At 31.4% G+C, this 15,377-nt stretch overlaps 1 protein-coding gene across 2 annotated transcripts in view; it reads right to left on the bottom strand.

Moving 5' to 3' along the window:
• Nucleotides 1-666: 666 nt before the first annotated feature.
• Nucleotides 667-15,377, bottom strand: part of PSPC1 (paraspeckle component 1) — a 35,024-nt gene continuing 20,313 nt past the window's right edge. Inside the window, exons 7-10 of one of the 2 annotated variants that reach the window (XM_026675095.2) lie at nucleotides 6,580-6,637; nucleotides 4,176-4,351; nucleotides 2,245-2,417; nucleotides 667-1,476 (exon numbers count right to left, since the gene is read on the bottom strand). In XM_026675095.2, coding sequence (XP_026530880.1) covers nucleotides 2,277-2,417; nucleotides 4,176-4,351; nucleotides 6,580-6,637 — 375 coding nt within the window. In that variant the 3' untranslated portion in view covers nucleotides 667-1,476; nucleotides 2,245-2,276. The remainder of the gene's footprint in view (nucleotides 1,477-2,244; nucleotides 2,418-4,175; nucleotides 4,352-6,579; nucleotides 6,638-15,377) is intronic. The other variant, XM_026675094.2, reaches the window with a different exon arrangement.

Consider the following 15,377-nt stretch of genomic DNA (forward strand, 5'->3'; position numbering starts at 1 on the left):
ACTAATCGTATTGGCTCTGAAATTCCATTAGACTATTTCAGTGACGTGGAGAGGGGGGATCTGCTGCTTGGATAACAGTTTATCCTCCATATTAAATTACCCAGGCCTCATGCTCCGGAGAGGACACTCCAGCTTCTCTTTTCAGAGCACGATACCATAGTCTCTTGAGAATGAAGGATGCCAATTCAATTATACTAGTATATATTAAAATCTTGGTTTTTTTTATACATTTAATATGCATTATGTAACCGAAGTTATGGGATAGTTTCCTATTTATATTTTTATTTCCAGTTGGCATAGGCTATTTAAAGGGGGAACTTTTCATCTAGGAAGACTAGAAAAGATTTATGTATTTAAATGAAGTGCAGAACTGGAAATATTTTTCTACCAAAATTATTAAGCACTAGTAGTTGCTAATGTTTTCAGAATTTGTTAAACAAAGCATTTTCTTTAGTAGTGAAAGACAGGAATCTAGCAAATACATATTTTAAAAAAGAAAATGTGTTTGGGGGGGAAAAGAACACTTTGAATATATTTTATAAATCCGCTACAGAGGAAGCAAAAATGCAAATAGCAGTAATGATCCATTAAATGATGTGAAATTTGTTTCCTTTAAAATTATTTCCATTCATAATCTAGTTAAGATCATAGGTGGGAATTCACTACTTGTAGGTTTTCAAGACTCAAAATGTTTATTTGAAACTTGAACACAGGATTACATTACGATAACAATCCCATTGCAAAGAGATTTATACATGTTGTTGAAAAATAACATATTTGATTAAAAAACACAAATCTATATTGGCTTACTAATAATTTCATATTTTCTAAAGCTACATTCACCTCAACTTTTTCTATGTATTGCAAGCTGTATTTTAATTTTCATACAATTATAATGGATAAAGCAGATCCCCCCACCCAAAAAAAGATAGGCATTATCAAAGAAAAATAATTATGGATACTTACAATTAAATTTAAAGATAGTATTCATAGCAGTGTTTCAAAATCATTTACACTGTTATTTTATTGTAAGCATGTAACTCACAAATTTCACGGCATGGTCACATTATATTTTGTGGCAGTCACAAACAACTGAACGAATGAAGTGCTTTATTTCTACACTATCCTAAGCCTATGACTAAATACCAAAAAAAGTCTATATAGTTTACCAAAAAAGGTTAATATCTATATTAACAGTAAAACCATTCAAAAGTAACAGTTGAAATTATATAGAATTATAACACCAGATAGTCATTCATTCAATTTCACAAGAGTACAAAAATGAATGTTTCAATATCTGCGACGCTTGTTAGGTCCTTCAAAGCTGCCCCCAGGATTTCCTCTACCAAAGCCACTGGGTCCACTATTGACGGCACCTACACCACCCATAGCTGGTTGAGGAGTTTCAGAGCCTGGTCTATTAACCATAGGTGAACCCATTTGTGGTGGGCCTCCTTGAGAAAATCTTTCAGAATGCTACATTAAGTCCATTTAGAACAAACCCCCAATTTGAATTACAACAAATAGGGGAAATATGACGTTTTCAGGAAGTTCAGCAGATAGTCCAGCAGAATCAGGATGACACATAGAAGGAAGAAAGGAGCAATTAATTTAGTCATTACCTTTAAAAGTTGAATGTAAGCTTAAAAGTAAGTCAAACAATATTGTGACAACCAGCTCATTTAGTTAAAAGAATAAGTAGGCAAAGTGTAACCATTCTAAGAGGTCTAATTCTAATGAATGGGTATTTTATATTCTGAATCTTCTGTACAAAATCTAAGTATACATAAATATTAAGTATGTTAAATATGTATAAACTATATCAAAAGTAGGAATAAATAAAGAAATGAAATTAAAAGTACATTTTAGAAGGTACCTAAACTTTTTAAGAGAGGCTAAATGCAACAGGAATCTAGGTTCAAAATTGCTAAAAGTGTACCATAGATATAGACAGATGATAGACAGATTTCATGTAATTCACATCAACATTTAAAGCCAAATTTATATTTAACGTCTTTAAAATATAAGTTGAAACTGAATCGATTAAGGGTGTTCTAATTCAAAATTGTGGAAAAATTATCATATTCTCTTTTGAAACTAAAGAAATGAGATTATTTCATAATCTTGAAAAATGCTAATTCATTATAGTGTTATGTATTGTTTAAAGTTATATAAATTAATATGAATGTTAAATACCTAAGAGAAAATTTTAATTAAGATCCCTAAAATGACTTAATAGCCTACCTGGCCAACTCCAACTTTATGATCCAATTGGATTAAAAGTATGAATGGAAATGTCTTTGGTTTACACAAGGAGTTATATTTTCTGGAATTTTTATTTCTCCTGCATTGCACACTGTTTCTAAAAGTCCAAAGCCAGCAGCAGCAGCAGATTTTTCAGAGAACAAATTCTGATTCTTGAAATGAATGTAATGCAGAAACTAAGTCATTGATATGAATACTGCTATATTGTTAATGCTAAAAATTATTTATAAAAACCAGCAGTAATTATCTCATTTTCTGGGTCAATTGCTGCGTAGATTAACTGGTATAAAAGATTGTATCCTTTTCCTAGAGCCCATTACACTCCCTGCAAATCTGCTCTGATCAATTGCAGTATTACCAGAGTAGATGAGAGGATACTGAAGAAACCATACAAGAAAAGTTCTCTGATGTGAGGTTGGGTATTGTTATTATCCAATTTATTACAAAAGAAGCAGATACATTTTTAAGGATAATTAAGCAAATTTAAATATTTAGCTATGCCTACTTTTTCCTTCAATAATATAAGAACTCTATAAATATTGAATTATATATGTAATAATATAAGAAATAATCCAAATATACTAGGCTGAAGTGATTTTGAAAAACAAATTCAGCTCTTCTGAAAATGGTGTAAATCATGTAATTTTAAAAATGGCTTCCAGTTCTTTTACTGACAAAGATTAGTGCGCCTTCTTAACCATTATTTTCTCTTTATTAGTTGCATCATAATACTGTTCATTATTTTCCTCCCTTAAAAGGTAGAGAAATGGACTCATCACGTGGTTCAGTAATATGGACAGAGCATGCTGAACCTAGAAACTAGGTATGCCAGATCACTTTATGAAAAGCAATTTCCTCAGCAAATGACATACAACAATTGATTATTCTTTTGAAGAACAGCATGATGTTCTTATGGAAAATAATACACATATACATACTCCCATATTACATATGCAATACATACATATGAAACCTGCAGATATAACTAGTTTTTTTTTAATTCTTGTTTTATTACAATAGATTTAGTGTTGAAAACACTGAATGAATTTTAATTCCCCAATTCCACTTCTTGGAACTCCGAGAAATGCTATAGCAAGAAATGCTATAATAGAACCAAGAAGTTAAATATATTAAATACTGTATAAATATTAGTTAATATCCTTCACTTTCCCTTAACCGAATCAGATCTAGCTTTCTGGAGAAACTATTAAAAATAGTCAGGTTTTACAAAAAGCTTTGTGGTTATAAACTCACTGATAAAAATCTGTTAATCAATTAAATTTGCTTTAAAAATATTTTAAAGATAGCTTCACACCATGAATCATTTCAATACACCAACAATAAAACATGCTTATTGGTAATCCATGTCTGCAGTATAAAATAAAAACTAAATCTTAAATGTCTTTTCCATAGAAGCTTTGAGACATAATCATTTTTGGGAGGAGGGGGAATCGCATTGAACTGCATGTACTCATGCTCCTTTAAATATGGTAACTTGCAATAGCCCAAAGAACTTATAAAACTTTTTTGTCCATTATTTTTATTTATATTAAAAGAAGTACACAACATGTTATGATATGTAACAGGAGCAATATTGATGCCGTATTTAGCAACTAATTTAATTTTTGTCCCAAAGGTGCTTTTTTTCAAGAAGCAACTGGACTTTGGTGTTTTTCTTTGAAAACATTTCACTTCTCATCCAAGAAGCTTCTTCGGCTCTGAAATCCAGTTGCCTCTTGAAAAAGTACCTTTGGGACAACTAAGACCTGGATGACTGAGAATCTCCATATACATTTAATGTAATTGTTAAATTATTTTTAATAACACTCATGGTTACAGTGTGAAGTTATCCTTGTTTTAGATAGATTTGCTATGTTGTAGGAAAAAAGTAAATGTTTATGATACATTACCACAGTTCCATTATCTGGCATCATTGGGGTTCCAATGTTTGTCGCTCCTTCTGGCCCCAACGAAGGACCTGGCCCCATTGCAGGGCCAGGCATTGTCCCTCTGTTGTTCATATTCATACTCATCATTGGAGGTGGAGGAGGACCTTGGTTTCCAGCAGGTGCTGGGCTAAAGGCATCTATGTAAAACAGTCTACACTTAGAGCTGTCCTAACTGCATTTTAAAGAATTACAAATTATAATAGTAGAAACATTTGGAAAAAAAAGCTGTTATTCTTTGAGACTGTACATTTACTTTAATTTTTTGGCATTAAGCAATTATTATTGAACAATACCATCCCAAATAAAGTGTAACATTCTCAATTTCAAGTATTTTTCAATAAGCTAATTCCTATTAATTCTTGATAATGGTATTAACTTTCAAAATGGCACCAGTTCTTTTGTGTGCAACAATTTCCTCCCCCTGAACATTGTTTGCTTATCATATTATACAAGGCTAATTAAACAATAATTTTATGTTTATGACAATGAATGTAGAAAATCTAAGTATTAATGTGGAAAATGCAAGAAACTACTTATTTGGAGAAAATCATAAGTTGTGTTAAAGATTATTTTGTATAGCTTGCAATAACAGTAGAATAACACTTTTTAAATTATACAAGGTAAAGATAAAGGCTCTTTTGAGTCTACTTACGCTTGATTATTGTAAGGACCACAATCATATTATTTTCTTGACAACAATATTAAAGTGATTTGCAACTGTCTTTTCTGGGGTTTTTTCCCCAATCTCCCTATCTAGTCTGAAGTCTTGTGATTTACTGCTGGCCTCCTATCCAAATGCTAAGCATTACTAAATGCACTGAATTAGAGGCTTCTTTATAAAATGTATATTGACAAAGAAAAAATATCTAGCAACATTGTGATCATATTATATATGTACTGACTTTAGTGAAAAATAATTCTCATGAAATAAATCACTAACAGCACACATACAGAAGCAGTAGTTTTTAATTGTCTTCATTTTAATTCTAGGTGAACAATAATGGCGGCAAGTTTTGTAATGCCCAATATCTACAATAAGAGAGCTTTCTCTCAATACCATCTTCCTGTGATTCTTAATACAGATAAGTTCACCGCAGCGTAAGAGCCAATCTGCATAGCTCCCTTTCTATTTTACTCATGGTTTAAATACTGCTAAAATATAATTAATATTTTAAGATTTTTTTCAACAGTTAAATTTTCCTTTATTCTTGTAACAGTAGACCCAAATGAAAGCACACAGGATTGGGCAAAAGGGGGGAGGATTAACCATTTAAAGAGACAAAGTCCGTCTGAAAGTATTTTCTGAACTTTAGACTAATTTAAAACAGAAGGAACCTGAAAACTGGAACTTGCTTTTAAATAATACATTTGCCACAGAGGTTTATACCCAAAGCAACAGCTCCCCAGAAAATGAAAACCCAGATTGTACATGGTTTAAAATTTATGAAAACATTTCCCTCTCCTTTTCCTCATATCAGTTATCTATAAAGGCATCAAAAACCAGTTTAAGCTCAAAATCTGAAATCAAAATGAAATAGTGCTGGATAATAAACTTAATCCAAACGTTATTAGAGATGCCTGTATATCACACTTCTTGAGGAAGCTACCCAAATAAAACTAAGACTAATCTTAGTCAGGTACACATAAATATTATTATACCAGATGGCCCAAAATGCCACAATGAGAAATACCAAAATAATCAGCATTAGACATACAAATTAGCTGTTGTTAAAGAAATGCTAGCATGAGATGAGTGTTTTACTCACAACTTTAAACTAACAGAGATCAATACCTCAACTTTGGCATATTGTAAAAATATTCACTAGTGTGATTTTGAAGACTAAGTAGTAACTTTGCATGATGCTTGGCTATTACACAAATATACATGGTTATAATGCAATAAAATAAAGTTCTGAAAGACAAAGCTGATATTTTACAAGCTTAAATGCTTCATTATAGTTTGCTCCCATCATTCCCATAAACAAAAACACAAGTCTCCAATTAAAAATAACATATTCAACACCCTGTTATAAATTCTCAAGAAGTAAATAATAAATTCTCAAGAAGTAAATTAAATCAAACTTTTACTTGTACTACGAAGTATTTTAATTTTACATTTTCTAAGATACAACTTTAGAAAGATTTACAAGAAACACAAATTCATGCTTCTCAATTGATACTGGTAGTTTTTTCTATTACTTTTAATTTTGTGAAATCAAAAATTATGTTTGAAAGAAAAAAAACTGAGTCCAGTGTATAACAAATTAAAATTTTGGCCAAGATTATCTGCCAAGGTCCACAGAAGTAACATGTACAGTCTCAAAGAAATTTTCAAGAACAAAAGCCTTTTGCTTCAGATCCCTACCTCCCATGTTTAATGCTCCACGAGGACCCATATCACCCATTCTCATTTCCTGTTCTCTCTGAAAGTAAACATAATTTGCATCGTCAACCTACCACTTATTATTTTAACATTCTCATTTTTAGGCCAACCATTTTATGAAATAACACTTGTAATTTCATGAAATAAAAAAATACCATTACGTCCATTAATAGAAATTTATACTTTATTCTTTTTCAAAATTCTGATCTTTAATAGAGAAGACACAAAACAATACCTAGATAACCACCGAGAGATCAGCCTCAAGTATACTAACTGGCTCTAGGAAGAGTCAAAACAGATGGCAGTATTTACAACTGGTTGTATTTGTGCCATATTTAATACTTTTCTGAGATTTAATTATGAAAATATGCTATGAAATATTCTGTAGCATTATAATACTGGTATTAATCACACTTGTCTTAGAATTTAAAAATGTAAATTATTCTTTATGTAATATAAAATACATGTATTAATTTTAAATTATGCTTTAACAGCAACAAATGCCTGGCAATATATAGTCATCAAACTGTAGCCTATGCTATAGGACAGCATACAGAGACAAAACTGGAAAGTCAAGCTTTTTTCTTTTTAAATAATTTATTTGTAGACGAGTGGAGTAATTGTAGGCAATTGAACTACTGGATTTGTTTTTAAAATTACCATATGGGCATGAAATAAGTATTTCCAATTGGGCTCAATTAGATTCTGTAAATAGATAAAAAGTGCAACTATTAAGGTATCCCTTAAAATAAAAAATAAACATTAGCAAGTATTTATCTAACTCTAATTGTTAAAAACTTAGTAAGATGCATAGTATTATCAAAATTCATAATTTTAATTTTTATCAAAGAAAACAACATTGCCATTCTCTGTTAAGTAAAAATGCTGACAGGATATGTATTATTGGTGATGGAACACATGTGAAGTTTCAGATAATTCCACTGATTGATAACCTGAAGAAATTAGAACAGGAATAATTAAAAACTACAGCCTGTAAAGCTGTAAGCATTTGGCATTATTTTCTTCCCAGAATAAGCTAAAATCATCTATATAATGTATATATTAATGTATACAATGTATTCAATAAAAAAGTAAGAGTCAAGATATTCTACAATTGAGTAACTACAAAAAAGTAAGAGTCAAGATATTCTACAAATTTCCTAATGTAAAATAAATATATCTATAATTCACATACTACCAAAATATTAAAATTATCATATAATTAAGACAGTCAATAATAGTACCATTATTTACAATTAAATTTAAAAGTATTCATGAGATCTATGGCAAATGTTGCACTAAAACACACTGCATAAACTCCACTATAACAAGAATTATTAAATATCAATGGATGAAGTATTTCTTAAAAAAAAAAAAATTAAATAGCGCATGTTTGAGAAATAATTCACATAACTAAAAGTCCCACAGGGTCTTGCTGGACTCTGCTCATAAAAATATCATAATCAGAAATTAGCAAAACAAGTATTCATAATACAATTGTCATGCTGTCAAATCTATCGATATTATAGGATTTTCTAACCCCTTTCAATTAATACTTAGTCAAATATATATTAATAATACTTAAAAGTATTTTTTTTTCTGTTAAAAAGGAAAACCATACTAACTTCTCAGGACAACAGAACTACATATGAGAATTAGAGTACAAATATGAACTAGAAATATGAGTAAAGAAATTAAATGACCGACAAGAGAAGGTGCTTTGAATTTTATTTTATCTATGATTTTCTATTTTATCAAATGCAATAAAAATATTGTTAAATAAATAGAATTTCTATGACAAAATTACCCAGAGAAATGTAGAAATACTACAGTCACCAACGAAGCCCAACCAGCAAATGCTTAAACTCATATGAATATTCTAATATTTAAACTCATGTAAAGATTCCAATATAGAAATCAATCTAAATATCATCTTTTCCAAAGTTTACAGAGATATTTTTACTAGAAGGTGGTGATAGTGGTATGCAGCATATAAAATTGATTAAAATTCATGTTCTGAGCTGAACAATTAGCAATCCACTCAGGCATCGTATAAAATCATGCGATGGCAAAAATTTAAAACTGACATGAAATTTTGCAATCTTCAAAATAATGTTAAAAATTATATCAATAGCAAGTAAAAGTATCATTTACTAAGCATTTAAATGCTTCAGGCATTGTCTCAGTAATTCTATATCAATCCCGTATTGTAAAGCTTATTATCTTCAAATTACAGTTGAGAAGGCATGGTTAGCTGGCAATCATTAAGATTTGTATTTTGTTCTACTTATGCTGTTAGAAATAGCATTAAGATAAAAAATTTCAGAAACTATCATTTATGTAAAAAATTTACCAGACTTCACTAAATTGTCTGGTTTATTAATCTCAGATCTAAACACAAGAAGAAAAATTCAAAGGGGGACTGCACAGCAAATAAGTTCACTTACATTCGAGGATATACAAATAAGTGAGGCAGATAAAAAATTGTTATCTAAAGTACACAAATCATATCTTGTTTCACTGCATAATAGATATGTTATAGTTTGAATCTCTTTTATATAGTTCCAGTGATTTATGCCTTTCTAAAACAAATACTGAAATAATTTTTGCCGCTAAAATTTATTTTTTAATATACAGTTGATGTGGTATCTTATTTCAAATTCCTTTTAAAAGATTAATAATTTTGAGATGACAAAAAACTTGCAAAATAATGAAGCACAGTATATATTTCTTTAGTTCTTTCCCAAAATGTATTAAGTATGCATGCATATTTCTACTTAACAATAAACAAAATGTTTATTTCATAGACAATTTAAGGATTTACTAGCAAACTCATTATTATTACCTTTGCTTACCTGTACAAATTAAATCTTCAGAAGGCAGCAGAATCCACCATACATTCAATCACCGGATTTGCCCTTATTTTGAAAAATACTAAGCAATTAAATAAACCATGTTGTTCTTTTTCTTACATCGCTTTAGCAGAATCTTTAAAAAATATATCACTTAAGTCGAAGATATATATATAAATTCTAGGTTAATAACATTTCAACAGCATCTTTTAATTTTATAAACAAAGTATTGAGTTACAGAAAAACAATTAGGAGTTTCCTTCGTACACACTGCATTTTTATTTGTTATTTGGATGCCATTACTGTTTAAATTTGTTTGTAATATATTCAAAAAATATACACTAGTATTATAACTCATAATTCAGCAATTCATCTTTGCATTTATGACCTTCACAGATCTATAAAACAAAGGTAAACTGAAATCAAACTGTAAGCACAGTTATGACTTCACTTAGCAACAACCATCTGGATTGATGACCCAATTGTCATTGCTAAATGAGGTCTATCCATATATGCTTGCATGAGAGATGTAATGTCCTGAATGCTGAATATGAAAACATATGGTAATACAATATCTAAGAAAACATGAATAACAAAACCCTATAGCAGTGATTTCCAAAGTGGGCGGTACCGCCCCCTGGGGGGCAGTGGGATGACTTAGGGAGGCGCTAAGAGGCAAGGGGGTAGCAGAGGAGTGCTGGAGGTGGGGCCCTTGCAGGGCGCAATTCAGTTTCCCCCCCACCTCATTTGCCTGGCTTGCTGGTGGCCGAGAGGAAGGCGAGCCAGGGCTGACCCGTTGCTGCTTTGGTCCTGCCTGGATTAGACTGGTACATAATATGTGTGTATTATATAAAATAAACAGTATTGCTTTTTCATTCCTTTTATATTGTATAACCATTAAAATATATTATCAAACCTAATAAGCATTCAGTCAATAATGCTCAGATTATACACCACACAAATGAAAAAGTTAAAAGACAGAACGATACTGGTATAACTACAAACTTATATAAGTGGCAATGTGTATTTGTATCAGGATCATCATCATCCTAGGGTTATTCCCATAGGGGCAGAGTCCACTTTTTGGACTGCCAACTATTTGGATGGCAGCAGAATATAAATACAATAAATAAAATACATTCCAATTATTACAATCCCATTGAGGGGGAAATCTATCTATGAATGAGGTTTCCTTTTAAATTTAAGCATGAAATATGGAAGGAATAATTCAAGTTACTGAGATACGGTTTTTTGTAAAAAAAAAAAAAGTTGCATCTATACAAGGTTTCAAAATGTAATAATCAAAAATTCCCTAAATATTGCAATTCCATTCAAAATACAAAGCAGATAAAAATAAATACAAACTGTTCTCACAATACCAAGTCTTATGTGACTAATCTGACAATTCAAAACATGTAACATGCAGCCCATACCCTCTCCAAAGTATGTTACTCCTTGTATGTTGTATGCATGTTGTATGTATGTAACAAAGTATGTTACACATTAACTCAAGCATATACTGGTATTTCCCAGTTAGTTAATGCATGAGCCCAGGAGAAGAAAATTATTACCTTTAGTGGGTACTGACATGGTGTGCATGTCTATACCTTCTCAAAACAATGAATAGATCTCATATTACTGTAAACTATTTTGTGGTCAGGCTTTCATTTTATTCACTGAAATTAATCTACAATGCTGCAAAGGGAGTAAAAATGATATGTGGCTACAGAGGGATCACAGGGGTTTTTTTTCTTTTATTATGCTCTTAGGCAACTTAGTACATTTATTTTCATCTTTATTTCCAACAAAAGTGCAGAAAAATAAGGCATCATTTGCTGGCAAATCACGGTCAGTGTTCTGAAAGTTGTAAAATTCACAGCGCTGTATATGGTCTGCAAGTTATTAGGTAATGTTTTCATAGAAATATAATAATCACATATTATATATAGCTCGTGTGTAAAACCTAAATTAATCTTAGGTCTACATCCACCAATATCTTACAGTGAACTAAAAACATGACTAAGGAATAAACTTACATCATAAAGTATGAGACCTTGTAAGAAAAAATTTGTTTCCTAATGTGTTACATTTTCCAGAAATAAAGTTGTAAATTATCACTAAGTATTTTGCACATAACACAATTAAAGATAATGTAAGTTAAGTTTTGTGTTATAGTTTGTGCCATCTATTAATTTTTTTAAAAAAAATCTTTAAACAGCAATAATATTTAATCCCAAAATGCTGGTCCTGAAAAGGAATGTAATAATCTAGCATTGCTAAATAGAATAAAAATCTATCTATCCATAAAGTGCTTCATAGTGTGGAAGTCATAAAAATGGATATGGAAGCCAGTTACCATTAGTTTCATAATGGAATGAATTCATAATTTCATAATGTGGTGCTTCAAGTTTCTTTTGCCATTTAAACTGCAATGGCAGTTAAACTGGATTAATAGCAGGCTTTTCAGATTTTGCTAAATTAAAATTCCCATAAGGACAAGCCAATAGTAAGGAATAAGTTACAGTTTAGCAACTCAAAGTATACATTGCCTTTCCTAGTTTACATTAAGTAGAACCTGTTTAATTATCTATCCACTGAGCTCACTTTCTGCACTGCACTTTTGATATTTCTTAATTCCCTTGGCAAGAACAGTGCTACAATGGTCAATTCCTCTGAAAGCTGTCAAATGTAAATTACAGGTAGTAATCTTATGACTGGTCACTTAATTCTGGCCTCAGTTATGGTTGTAAAAGTTGAGGACTTCCTGTAAAAGCACTCAAGAATCCAGGAAAACTACTGACCTAAAAGCGTACATACCTGGGCAAGTCTTCAAGATGATCAATCTGTATATTTATGAGCACTTTAATAGATATGCCACAATTTACAAAAGCTAGCATGGGTTTCTTGCAATTAGTGCAAGACTCGCCTTATATGATTCTTTTCATAGAACTACTAATTTAAATCAGAGGAACACTTTGTGCATAATTTATCAAGATTTTGGCAAAGTGTTTGACAACATATCTCACAATATTCTCAATAAAGCTTTGAAATAAGGGATAAACAGCAATACACTAATGAGTCCACTCAGTTAAAGATTTGAGCAGATTAATAGCAGGCTTTTCAGAAGATTCAGAGAGATTGACACAGGCTTGATCAATAAACTGAAAGGAATACGTGGTTGGTGAAATTTTAAATATCTGAATGGTTCTAAAAACAGAAGAGCAATGGACTTATTCTCTATTGCCCCATAACCAAACAAATGGGTTAAAAGTACAAAGGAGATGGTTAAACTTAGAACTCAGGAAGAACTTATTTTATCAAATTTATTCAGATGCCCATCTCACAAGCGACTCCTCCAACTTCCTAACTATACAGGCTGTTCACCTATAGAACACCCTGCAATACAATGACTTTCACTAAAAGTCTTCAAGGGACTGGATTGTTATTGTCAGAGATGCCCTAGTTCCGTGGTGGTGAACTTATGGCATGCCTTTCTGTGGGCGCACACACCATCTTCCCAGCTCAGCTCCACCACGCATGTGCGCACGCACCTCCCAGGCACCTGGTCTTTGAGCCTCTAGCGCACATGCGCAGGGGCATCCGCATGCAGGATGTGAATGCATGTGCGGGGTGTGGGCAAGTTGCATTTTGGGTATGTGCGCACTCAGTGCCAAAAAGGTTCGCCATCACTGCCCTAGTTGGTCTGAACTGATGAGGGAACTGAACCAGAGGACCTCTACGATCCCTTCCAGTTCTGATTCCATGAATCACTGGTTTGCTTTGTCATAAACAACTACTAAGGAGCAATGGAGAAAAGTGACAACTTATTTTATTGATTTTAAAATGAATAAACCATTTCAGTCAAGGGAATACTTGTTGCTGTTGTTCTGTCCAATATCTGTGAGCATCCTGAATACAAGTTATTGTCAACCCTGAGAAGAAGAGCAGGCAAGACAGGGATCCTGGAATCCCTTTTATTATAGTAGAGTAACATAGTCTTGAAAGGTTATGCAGAAAGTGGATCTCTACTGATTTTTATACCAGGGAAAAATCCTTTCTTGGTATACAGTTAAAAATATAACTCACAATAGTCTATTAGCAGATTTCAGATTCACCAAAATTATATCTCATTACATAACTAGTTGCATAATTAATTTGTATTTCCATTAAATTCATAAGACAAATTTTGAAACCTCCACTTTTTACTTTAATGGAAGAGCAAACACAATTAGTAGCTTTTATTATTCACAAAGAGACCCAGTTTGGTGCAATGGTTAAGTCCAAGTCTAAGCCTTGGATGGATGGGACGGACGGACAGATACACAATTCTAACCCTACCAATTTGGTTAAGAATCCTTTGGGCAAAAACCTAAGCCAGGAATATCAATATATTGCATTCATCCTCTCAGGCAAAAATATTTAGTAAAAATTATCCGTAATGGAGAATACAAGTTAATGTTAATCCAAAAATGGTATCAACTCTACGTGTAATCTGCTAGAGTGATTGTAACATAACTAAATTGACATTTTCATATGTGGTGGCCATGTGAGCTGATTACTAAATTTTCAATCCTAAAAAAAAGTTGGCAATCAACAATCAAGACTTTTTTTAACTTGCTTTATGTTTAATGTTTTTAAATGACCTATAAAAAACATTTTATTTTTTTGCTGTTGGCTGCCAGCAAGGGTAAACACAATATAAAATGTCACACAATATACCAAAGCAAGTTAAACAATACTGTAGACATAAAATAACTTCAGTGTTAATATTTATAGCTTTAGTCTTTATGTCAGGAAGAATCCTATATTACTAACAATCACTTTTTGTATCACTGTAAAAGGATCAATTTGGATTTGATCTGCCAAAATGATCAAGTTAATGGTAACCAAATTAAAAAAAGACACAAATAACTTTACTATGAATGTGTACACTTTAGCCCTTATGACAGAAAGACCACAAATGTTACATTTGGTGACATGGTTACAAGACATTGCTTTAAAACTATCATAAAGTACAAGCAAGATGGTTTTTCAATTCATTTACTGAACTACACAGATTGAAATGATCCCAAACTTAAAATAACCTGTACAAGATCTGAATTACCTCTAATAAAAAGAAACCATAACTGTCATCTTATAAAAACCATCCCACTTCTTACTGATGACTTAATATTTGAAAAGTTTTTTTAAATTTTTGAATTAAAACATAAAACAATTTCTCCAAGTCATTTTCCTGTGCTTTATCTGAATGAGAAACTTTATTATCTGATTAATAACGAAAAATGACTTTTCTCTATAGTTTATGTTTTAAAATAAATAAAATCATATTCTTAATACCACTTCTGCAATTCTATGTAACAAAAGTATTACTCAAGCCCAGCAGAGAAATATCATTTGTATAAAATACAAATAGCAGCACATTTTGATCTTTCCAGAAGCAGAAATTTCCAGAACAGAGTATTAACAGGCATCAAGGGCAATGAAGGGAAGACATTTTTGCAAAAGACACATTTTTAAACTAAAAATATTGAGATGCTACAAAATATTATCATTTTTTTCAAATGTTAGAATAATTCTGTACGATAAATAAGAATTATCTACTAATAATATCTGCTACTAATATGCTCAATGGACTAAAAAGTATAAATCCAATGAAGAGGTATATTATTAACTGCAAGCATGCATAAATATACACACTTTAAAAAAGATTCTGCTTTTAGTAACTGCTGAAGATATTCATGCCATTACAAACCCTATCACAACTATAGATTAAAATAAGCTAAATGCATTTTAATACCATTAGATCAAAATGCATAACAACCATAATGACCTAACAGAAGTTTAGACTTCATCAGAAGATGCAGTACAACAAAGTACAACCTGACAAAGTATCCAATGATAAACACTGATAAATCTAACTGAAATCAC

This window comes from Notechis scutatus, chromosome 5 (genome assembly GCF_049901735.1).
Source record: "Notechis scutatus isolate UNSWTSFEM ecotype Mainland chromosome 5, rNotScu1.2, whole genome shotgun sequence".
Taxonomy (NCBI): Eukaryota; Metazoa; Chordata; class Lepidosauria; order Squamata; family Elapidae; genus Notechis; species Notechis scutatus.